This window comes from Tripterygium wilfordii, chromosome 1, assembly GCF_013401445.1.
Source record: "Tripterygium wilfordii isolate XIE 37 chromosome 1, ASM1340144v1, whole genome shotgun sequence".
In the NCBI taxonomy this organism is placed as follows: domain Eukaryota; kingdom Viridiplantae; phylum Streptophyta; class Magnoliopsida; order Celastrales; family Celastraceae; genus Tripterygium; species Tripterygium wilfordii.
Window position 1 is genome coordinate 3,393,302 of NC_052232.1, and position 11,639 is coordinate 3,404,940.

The following is an 11,639-nucleotide window of genomic DNA, read 5'->3' on the forward strand; positions in this document are numbered from 1 at the left end:
TTTTATTATCATATAATTTTCCTTGATGACCAATGGAATATTGTCTAATTTTGTGTTGTCTGATCGTGGAGACTAGAGCAAGTTGACTTTTGTGTTCTACCTCACATGTGACATGACAGCTGACCAGAGACGTGCGATGCGGATCTGTTTAGGAAGATTATGACCTCTAATTATTTTGATTTATTTTTTAATTAACTTAGACAGGATCTGTGTATGAATCAATAGACAAAATTAAAACTAACTGCAAAGTTCCGAATGGGCTCGAAGGAAGAAGCAAAAAGGATCCGAATGGGCCTCTTTACATCTTATTCACTGGGCTAGCAATCATTAGGTTAACTGGTTAAGGAAGTATTGGGCCTTTTAAGCCCAAGCTTTAGACAGCCCAAGTTCACTGCTAATAAACTCCAAAATTTCGGTGCCAAGCTTGATCAATAAGGATTTGTGAGACTCCTCATTCTCTCGGAGAGTATCAAGCGCAGATCTAATTCGGGACAGTTCTTGTTGATTCACTGCAGATTCTATTTGAAGTTGGGACTTTAACTGTTGTTGCAACAGATTAAGTTGCTGATTCTGATTCTTCTTAACCTTCACCACCCACTTCTGTATACCCTTCTGACACCACTATAGATTACGATGAATACGATGCATTACTGGAGGATGAACCAAGCTCGGGTCGCACTGCTGCCACTGTTGCTGAACCACTAGCTTACAATCAGCATTAGAGCCCCACCAATTAACATATCGGAAACGAGAAGCCAAGGGATGCGGATCATACACCAACGTATCCATTGAGATACTTAGGCAACAATGATCCGAAGAGGATGTACCCAAATTGCGGACATCAAAATTTGGAAAGAAATTCAATCACATAGAATTAGCCATCGCTCTATCAAGTCGTTCTTTAATAAAATCAATGGCCAGTACTCTTCGATTACTCCAAGTGAACTTTGGACCAGAGTAGCTGAGATCAAAAAGACCCACTTCATGAGAAACGTTGTTAAAATTATGCATTAGTTGACCCATCTTTGAACTGCCCCCCACTTTCTCTCCAGAGTTGGCAATTACATTAAAGTCACCAGCACATAACCAAGCCTGATTAGACGGCCGAAGCTTGCAAAGAAGCTGCCATGATTGCTCCCTCATTGACTGGACAGGATGTCCATAAAAACCAGTGAAAACCCAAGGCAAAGTCAACCCTGCAATAGTAATAGAAACACTAATATGATATTTAGAGTAGTTAATAAGAGAAACAAAGAGATCATCCTTCCACAAAAGAAGAAGGCCCCCCTTGTGACCAATAGGGTCCACTGCAAAAACACCCTGAAACCCAAGTTTACAACGAAGTCTTTGAGCCTGAACATAATACACCTTCGTTCCATAAGAAAACAAAGACTGGGCACTTTCTCCCTCACCAATTATAGGAGTTCACACATTGTAGGTCGCAAACAGCAATCTAAGATCTTGTGGCTTCAAGCAGGAGATCGTAATTCCAAATACTTCCACCATTGTACGCGGCAGAGAAAAAAGTCCCTCTTAATAGAGACCATTCAGGACTCCCAGGGCAACTTGATATATGCTGAAGACCTCATCAGAGACTCTTTTCATTCTTATTTCTCCTCTCTGTTTACTAGCTCTTTGACTTCACGGTCTGCTGGGGATTTTCTCACGGATTTGCAACCTAAGGTCACTGATCATATGAATTCTATTTTATGTAAGCCTTGTTCCAAGGAGGAGGTTTTTTTGGCAGTATCCGAGATTGATCCCAATAAATCCTCCGGGCCGGATGGATTTTCTTCGGCGTTCTATACGCAGAATTGGGAGTTCCTAGGGGATGATGTTTTCGCAGTAGTCAATGAATTTATGCTCTCTGGTTCCTTGTTTCCCGCTATTAATAATACTCTTATCGTCTTACTTCCCAAAGTCAAGCAGTCTTCCAAAGTGACGGATTTCCGTCCGATCAGTTTGCGTAATGTCTTGTATAAGATTATTGCTAAGCTATTGGTCAATAGATTGAAGACTATTTTACCAGTGATCATAGGAGAGAATCAATCGGCTTTCATTAAGGGTACACTGATTACAGATAATATTGTTGTTGCGTATGAAGCACTGCATTCTATGGCAATCAAACATCGCAGCAATAAAGACTATATGGCTGTTAAATTGGATATGAGTAAAGCTTATGACAGAGTGGAATGGGCGTTTCTTGAGGAGGTCATGGCTAGATTGGGGTTCTGTGATGTGTGGATTCGGTGGATTTCTCAGTGCATCAGATCGGTTTCATATTCTATCCTGGTGAATGGGGTTTATAGTGATCCAGTTATTCCCTCCCGTGGACTGAGACAAGGTGATCCTTTGTCTCCCCTTTTGTTTGTGATGTGTACTGAAGCCTTGAGTCATAGATTACTAGTGTTGGAGAGGTCCGATAAGATGGTAGGGGTCCCTTTTGGAGGAGGGAGAATTCGGGTTTCACATCTTTTTTTCGCAGATGATTGTCTCTTATTTTGTCGAGCCACTGGAGGGGCTTGGGATCAGGTTCATAGTATCCTAGTTGATTATGAGAGTGTTTCGGGCCAAAAGCTTAATATCGAGAAAACTTCCCTCTTTTTTAGCAAACACACAGATTGTGGGGTGAAGGAGCAGTTGAAACTTGCTATTGGGGTGCATGAAATTAAATCTTTTGAGCATTACTTAGGTCTCCCTGCTATGATTGGAAGATCAAAGACTGATTCATTGAGGTTTCTGGTGGATAAAGTGCGGAAGAGAACTCAAGATTGGAAGAATCGATTTCTGTCTTTTACAGGCAGGGAAGTATTGATCAAATCGGTTCTCCAGGCTATCCCTACTTATAGTATGCAAGTTTTCCGATTCCGGATGGCCTTTGCAAGGAGCTTAATGGAATTATTCGCCAATTTTGGTGGAAAGGGGCATCGTCTGGAAAAGGGCTGGAGAATTATTCAATATCCAGATTCTCTAGTGTCAAGGGTGCTAAAAGCCAAGTACTTCAGGAATGATTCTTTCCTTGACGTGGATACCCTCTCAAATTCTTCCTTTGTTTGGAAAAGTATTTGTTCCGCCAGGTGGGTTCTTAAGGACGGTTTACAATGGAGAATTGGGAATGGACATTCCACTCGGATATGGAGGGATAAATGGGTTCCCAAGTCTCTCCATTTTAATGAGAGAGCTTTGGAAAGGGGCTTTTCTAGGAACTCTACTGTACATGTTTTAATTGATCCCAATACTTGTTGGTGGAATACCCAGCTTATTGGGGAATTATTTTCTTCCGAGGAAGCCCAGGTGATTCTTCTTCTCCCTGTATGTCCTTGCAGGGGGGTGGATAAATGTTTTTGGGATGGAACACGGAATGGGGTCTATTCCGTACGGAGTGGTTACCATAGGATTTTGGAGTTCCACGAGAGGTTGGAGCCTATTTCTTCTACTACACCTGAGATAGATAATATATGGAATTCTATTTGGTCACTTCAAATACCTCCCTCTACCAAAGTTTTCATGTGGCGAGCAATACACAATATCCTTCCTACTTTCTCAAATCTTTGTTCTAGGAAGATTGTTTTGCTTGATGTTTGCCCAGTTTGTAATTTGTATTCTGAATCAATTATGCATGCCTTGTTTTTGTGTTCCAAAGCCTCTGAGGTTTTTGCTTTTAGTTCCAAGCAGCTTCAAAAACTTCCTTTGGTGGGGTCCTCATTTAGAGAAGCTTGGTGTTACTACCATGAGAAGCTCGGTCCTTCGGCTTTGGCTGAACTAGCTGTGATGCTTCGGATGGTTTGGCATCGACGAAATTCTCTTGTGCATGGGGGTAAGCTCCCTCTTCCCAATGGAATTTTTAATTTGGCTGCTAAATCTATCCGTAGTCTGCTGATTGATGTTCAAGCTGCAAGGGGCAGGTCTTCTCTGTTGACTATTCCTATTGCTTCTTCTTGGAGTCCTCCTCAGCTGGGTTTGGTTAAAATTAATTTTGATGCTGCTGCGAATTCCAATCAGAATATTACTGGTCTTGGATGTATTATTAGGGATAGTAAAGGCTTTCCTATGGCAGCCTGTACAGATAGTAGACCTGTGGCATTTAATCCTCTTTTGGCCGAAGCCGTATCTGCACTCTCTGCTGTGTTATTTGCACGAGACTTAGGTTTTAGTGAAGTTCATTTGGAGGGTGATTCCTTAACTCTTATTAATGCGATTAATATGAGGAATCCCCATGTCAATTTGTCGAATTGGGGTTCAATTGTTCAAGAGATATTCATGGTGTTGAAAAATTTTTCTAGTTGACAGGCTACGCATGTGCTGTGGGATTCGAATGTTGCTGCCCATTTGCTTGCTAAAAGAGGTCTATCTTCTTCTTCGTTCCAAGCTTGGATTGAAGAACTTCCACAAGAGCTTGAAGCAGTTGTCTTGTCTAATGGTCTAGTGTAGTGTAATTTGTGTGGTTTTTTCTGGTTGTATTGTTTTGCTTTGTTTGGTTTTAGGTGTTTGGTTTTCGTCTGCCCAATGGGCAGAGAAAGTAATCACGGCAAGTGATTTCTGTATTGGATTGTATTCTAATACAAGTAGGTCATTGACCTTTTTTTCAAGAATAATAAGGATTTGTGAGTTTTGAAATTTGTTTAAAATTTAAATCTAACGGTTTGAGAGGTGTGCAAGATCATATCATATTTTTGTTTTTCCATTTTTAAAATTTGTGTGACTTTTACTTCACCATTAGATGTGAATTGTAGACTCTAGGAAATTGCGGAGATCACAAATCCAATAAATACATATATGTAAGATGGAACTCAGATAAGGAAAAGAAATTACCTCATAGTGCAACGTCACCAAACAAATTTCGTGGCAATTGGACACCTGAAAATTAAATACACAAATGAACCTCATAGTGCCACGTCACCAAGCAAATTTCATAGCAATTGGACAATTGACAAATAGATACAAGATGAATTGAAAAACTCAAGACATATTAGATTTCTATCGAGAACGACGGTTCGCGTTCCCTTCTTCACACAACGGAGAAAAAGCTCAAATTTAACGGATTGAAACCGCGGCTGCCCCTGCTATTCTTTACCACAGACCGAAAATGACAAACCGAAAGGGCGGATTTTGAATTGTTGCTTCTATTATTCTTCACGACTATTCGCCAATGATAGATTGAAAAAGCGATTTAGATCTGTCATTCTCTTTAACAGATCCCAAAAATGATTTAGATCTGTCGATTCTCTTCTTTACGATTTTTATTTCAAGTCAGGATAGACTCTTCAATTTAAGATTCATCTATTTTGTCCCTTTATCATTTGATTAACCTACTTTGGTTTAATACCAATTAGATGCAAAACCTTTAAAAATTATTACTTAATGTAAGGAACACTTGTTAGAAAACATCCGTAGTGTATGGGTTAATAGTCCAATATATAAGAGTGGTCTACTCTCTTAACTTATAATAATCGGTTTTCCAAGTGAATCTTGGATGCCGGTTGGGCCGGGCCTTCCTAGCCTAACTCAGGGATCACAAATCCGTGGGAGCTCAATTCCAAAGAGCCCAGAGAGGATAAATTATTGTATGTAGATACGGGCCCCCAAATTATAATACTATAATAATAATGATACCGATTCAAGTTTCTTACTACGATTAGATGCATAAGTCGTTTCAATTATGGTATTCTACATATATCTCGCGTTTTTTAGAACATATAAATACCCCATAAAATGCCAAATGAAAATACACACACATTTTGATTAATCTGAAATCATTTATGTTGTTAAACCATGACTGATTGTCTAAAATATGTGAATGCTACGAGGTTGAATTGGGAAGTCGTTGCATGTTTTAGCCACACGTGGGATTTTACAAATATTTGAAACAACAATGATCTTCTAAGTGTTAGACATGTTGCTTATCGATAAAGAGGTTATGATATTTTTATCTCTATCATTTTTTTACAAAAGTATGAAATAAATTATTCATTTCATTCGAACCTTACCTATCTTTATATGATATTACCTGCTTCAAATTTTTATTTTCTTTTGAATAATGCAGGGGACACAAATGCATGACAAAATTCGCGAAAGACATGCGAATCTCTTTTCATGAGAAATTAAAATGGGGTTATGTTTACACCTTTAGATTGATATCGAGCTATGCTAGAGCTCTCATTGCAACTCACAAGTCCCAATTCCAGAATCAAAATGCAATGGTAGAGCGGCTTAATGACTTATCTAACAATTGATAAGAGACTTTATGGTATGTCTTTTATTTTAGCCATATTTTTACAGTGAATTTAATTTACGTGGATAAAATAACTTTTTCAACTATTTGTTAGATGAAATATGTTTGTCATCAACTGGGACAACCAAAATTTATGTAAATATAGATATATCAAACACAAAAATTGCTCCAAATGTATAACCACATATACATTTAAATTTATAAATTACACGTTGTTAGAAAAATAACATCTTTACAAAAAATATTTAAACCTTTAAACTATTGTAGGAGTGGATCACATCACGCCTGTGTCCCTGTACTAGAGGGAAATCGTAATGTAGCAATGCTGCTTGAAAATAATATGTATGAAAATAGAAAAATGTTTGATGAATATGTGATCTGTTAAACCCTTGGTGTTTTAGTAAACATTTCATTTGCAGTTTCAAGGTTGGATTATTGGTTGCTGACAAAAATGGTGAGACATCTCTTACAATGTTCGAAGAGGAAGTTCAACAAATCATTGTGATTTCTGCTACATAACTTATCAATCACTATGGTATTTGCCACTGGAACTGAAGAACTTTACCGGTCTTAAATTAATATTTCAACTGAAAATTACAAATTACAACTTAGTTTATTATAATCAAGAATACACAATTCTTAAGATATTTGACAGGGAGTCAAAATTGAAGGACCAAAAGCAAGGAGAAGGTGGAATTAAATTTGACGATACAAAGACCGATGTATCAAAGGTTGTGAACTAAATTTAACGTATTGCAAACAATGATATTTTTTATTGTTATTTTGTTATCATTTTAGGACCGACTTTATAGATGATGAGAAGAAGAAGGAAGGTGCTCAAACGAGCATATAATTCGTTGAACTCTCGGTGTTAGTGACGAAGAGTTAAGAGAGGTGGCTAAGATGAAGTTGATAGTTGAGATATGACTCAGACTTGAGACTCTTTACATGATGAAGAATCTGTCAAAGGGTTTGTATCTCAAGGTGAAGTTCTTAACGTTTAAGATGACAGAGGGTAGAGATTTGCAGGATCATATTGAGGAGCTCAACAAGCTGTGTTTAGACTTGAAGAACATCGAGGTTGAGGATGAGAATAAGGCTTTGGTACTATTACACTCATTGCCTAAGTCCTATGAGATGTTTGTAGCATATTAAAATATGGTAGAGAGACAATTACTCAAGAGGATGTTGTAACTAGCAAACATGTAATACTAGCATTTTTCATCACATCAAAGTAAATAACATACATGTCACTACCTCTACCATTTAACATCACAACATTCCCACTAGAATCAAGAAGAGAACATTTATCATTTTTTAAAAAGAACATCAAAGCCTTTATCGGCCAAATGACTAACACTTAACAAATTGAAAGATATATGTACTTAACATATATGTACCTTTAAAATATTTTTACACATTATTTATAACTAAATTATATGTCAATTTATCCAACAATAAGAGCAAATGTCAAAATATACTCCTGATAGAGAAACATGTTTTTGTTGTTTTATGTGTATATCAAGTTCTTTGGAAAATATGGATCGGAGAATGGAAACTACGATTAGAGGTATGATTAGATTGTTTGCATATACTGTGGCATAAGGTGTTGTTGAGAATAGTTAGCACATGATTAATTTCAACATGTAGATCAAAAAGTTTTTTAAAAGTTAATATAATTATACTTTATTTATAGACAATTTGAGAACCATGATTGACAATAATCAGAATAAATAATTTTTTTATTTTATAGAAATAACTTGTTAAAAAATAAATTGAAGTCAGAGATAAAAAAAATAAAATTTAAAAATTACACATAAATGTATTGATATGGTGAATAACACAATTTTCATCTTCAATGATGGGTTCGCCCTTCGATTGGCTCAATAAAAATCAATATTGATGCATCTTGAAAATTGGATTCAGATTATGTTGGTGAAGGGGCGATCATCCGTGACAATGAGGGTCAAGTATTAGTTTCAACTTATAAATGTATATCTGCTGTCAGTAGCGAATCCATAAAATTTTAAGTTGGAGGCTTGACATTACCATGTTTAAAATTTTCAAACATTAAAGAAAATTAATATAATATAATATAAACGAAATGAAATAATAATTCAAAAGCTCGAGTTTTCATTAAAACTTTAAACAAATTTAAAGTTCTATAATTGATATTTAAAGTTCATGATTGTATCATTGTCAATCTTTTCAAAAATTTCTCTCTCTAGTTATGTAACTAATTCATCACTCAACCATTCATCACTCATTTGGTTGCATAATCGATTCTTTATAATATTCATAGCTGACAATGCTCTCTCAACACTAGTAGTGGTGATCGATAATGTTAATGCCAAAGTCAGAAGCAAGTAAACCAATAGATATACTTGATTTCTTCCCGTCTTCACCATTTCTCTAGCAAGATCACCAATTCTATCTAAGCTTAGAAATTTGTCACTAGAACATATGTCGGCAATATAAAGGTCAAGTTGATCATAAAGGATGATAAGCTGAAATAAGCTGAATTCTTTTGGATAAAATTTAGCAAGACGAATCAACTTGTTCTTGTCAAACTAAGAGAATGAGTTAATGGACTTAAACATGCCACACAAAGAAGCAACTCAATATTCGACTTCGTAAAATGAGCATTCAGTTCTTGAAGTTGTCTATCGAGTAGTGTTAAAGATCTCAACGTAGTAATGGTGTGAATTTGTCATTTCCTCCCTGTTTCTCTTCTTCTGTCATGGCATTACAAATTAGGAAACAATTGCCCTAGATTCTCTCAAATTGCCCTAGATTCTGGTTTTCCCAAATATATTTTGGAAGGTGATATTTTGGAAATTGTCTCAGCCTTTTAGAGCAATTAATTTATGAACACATGATATGATTTTGTACTTGAAAATATAGCAAACCTACTATTACTTTTCTGAATGTATTAGTGCTCCCGCTTGATTTAAGAAATTTATCCCATTCTTCAAAAAAAAAGTGAATAACACAATTTGAGAATTGACCTCAATACACCATTGTTTTGTTCATTCAAATCTAAATTGCATAACACCTAAGCTCAACACAAGATGTTCAATGATATTGATAAGATCCCACATCGAGGAGAATGAGAGAGGAGCGGCAATAGATAAGAAGAACCCATAGCCCAATCCATTAAGATCGATTTTTTGAGTCTAAGCCAAAATGTTGGGCCTAGAGGAACAAATCTATGTGAGTCTTGGTCCAGAGTAGAAAATATTTTAATGTGTTTAGGCTTATGGGCACTGCAAATCTATCTAGAGTCAAACCCAACTTCTTCTAAGGCGAAAGGTAGTTGATACTTTGGAAATTGTCTAAGCTCTTCAGAGCAATTCATTTCTGAACACATGATATGATTTTGTCCTTGAAGATATAGCAAAGCTACTAAAGGTAGTTGATTGCACGAGGGTACACACAAAGTGTGACGATAATAAATTATCAGATGCACTTGCATCTCTAGGTATAGATATCAAATTGGGTTAATTATATTTTTCATCACCGAAAGACAAGGGTTGTTCACTTTTAGCACCCAAAGATTTTTTGTTACAATGTCATCATTCGAAGTTCTAAAATGAGACTTTAAAGGTACTTGGGCAGAGTTTCGCTGACGTGGCCTTAAGTTCGGTCAGGAGTCCGTTGACGTGGCATTAAGTTAAAAGGTCATTGGTTAATACTCCCTCCGTACCAATTTGTTTGTCATCATTTGAAAATCCAACTTTTTAAGGGGACATCATTTTATGCAATTCAACTAGACAAAATAGCCATGTTATTCCAAATTTGCCCTTATTTATGGTAGTACTTCTTTCCTCTTGGAACTAGGGTAATTAAAGTAACAAGGGTAATTTTAAAATACAACAACAAAATTGTTAATTAATGAAGAAGTGTGACACTAGTTTTGGGACATCCTAAAATAGAAAGAAGAACGAAGGAAATGGTGTTGGAGAAATATGGTAGGATTGGTGGTGATTGTAACAAAACTTGGTGCTTCAAGGCGTGTAGTCGCTTTCCTTAAGACAGTATTTGCCCCCACCAAATGGTTGCATTGGGTTATAGCAAATCCGCCTCCAAGATACAATGAAGCTTGGTCTATGGACCATCTTCTTCTTGGTGCAATGGTCGTAGAATGTCAGAGTACTTTGAGAATAATCAAGAGAAAGAAAGATACTTGCCTTCCTATTTCTGCAGCAATAGAAAAACAATAGAAAAAGAGAGAATGGGGGAAAGTTGATAGAAAAATTGGATGATCAAATGATTGGAGAATAACTCTATTTATAGAGTTTGTGGTGACTCTTCCCAAAGGACATGCCTTTACAATGAATGATCATGTCTTTACAATATAAAGACACCATAAAAGGACATATCTTTACAATATGAAGAGTTGCCTCCAAATCAATTAAAACATGTCTTTTAAAATGTAAGTGTATGTTAAAAAGTCATGCCTTTTCAAAACAAAAATCAAAAAAAATTTGAAAAATCTCTAACAAATGGGACGGAGGGTATAATTAACCCATATCAAATTCATGGTTATTTTGATAGAGCAGGTTCCACATGGACTCTCTCATATTTACTTTGCTGAATGTACTAGTGCTCCCCCTTGATTTATGAAATCTATACCATTCTTCAAGAAAAAAAGTGTAACACAATTTGAGAATTGACCTCAATACACTACTGTTTTGTTCATTCAAATGTAAATTGCATAACAGCTAAAAGCTCATCATAAAATGTTCAATGATATTGATAAGATCTCACATCGAGAAGAATAAGAGAGGAGTGACAATAGATAAGGAGAACCAACAACCTAATCCATTAAGATTGGTTTTCTGAGTCTAAGCGAAGATGTTGGGCCTAGAGGAACAAATCCATGCGGGCCTTGGTCCAGAGTAGATAATATTTTAATGTGTTTAGGCTTATGGGCACTGCGAATCTATCTAATGTCCAACCCAACTTCTTCTAAGGCGAAAGGTCTTAATCATTGGTGTTGTCATTGAGAGAACTCAAGCAAAGGTTTGGGCTATTAAATGGGCTAGTGGTGGGCAGACAGTGGGCCAGTATCTAGAATAGGTTTGTTGTAAAAAAAAAGGCGAGAATCCCACTTGTTGAAGAATGACAAGGCTATGAACGAAGGCTACCTAGCTATTGTCTGAGGATGTGCAGACTCCTCAAGGGGGTTGGAATGATAAGATCCCACATCAAGGAGAATGGAGCGACAATAGATAAGGAGAACCCAAAGCTTAACCCATTAAGATCGATTTTTCAGGCCTAAGCGAGGACGTTGGGCCTGGAGGAATAAATATGTGCAGGCCTTGGTCCAGAGCGGATAATATCTTAATGTATTTGGGTTTGTGGGTGCTGTGAATCTATCCAGAGTCCAACCCAATTTCCCCGA

The 11,639-nt window shown here is 36.6% G+C and overlaps 1 protein-coding gene across 1 annotated transcript; it reads left to right on the forward strand.

Annotated features, from left to right (window-relative positions):
• The first annotated feature begins 1,155 nt into the window (after positions 1-1,155).
• On the forward strand, positions 1,156-7,387 carry LOC119995563. The gene is made up of 8 exons (XM_038842077.1): positions 1,156-4,245; positions 4,291-4,420; positions 4,485-4,551; positions 6,500-6,574; positions 6,652-6,733; positions 6,877-6,963; positions 7,045-7,100; positions 7,165-7,387. The coding sequence occupies exons 1-8, from the start codon at positions 1,156-1,158 to the stop codon at positions 7,385-7,387; spliced, it is 3,810 nt and encodes a 1,269-aa protein (XP_038698005.1).
• The last annotated feature ends 4,252 nt before the right edge of the window (positions 7,388-11,639 follow it).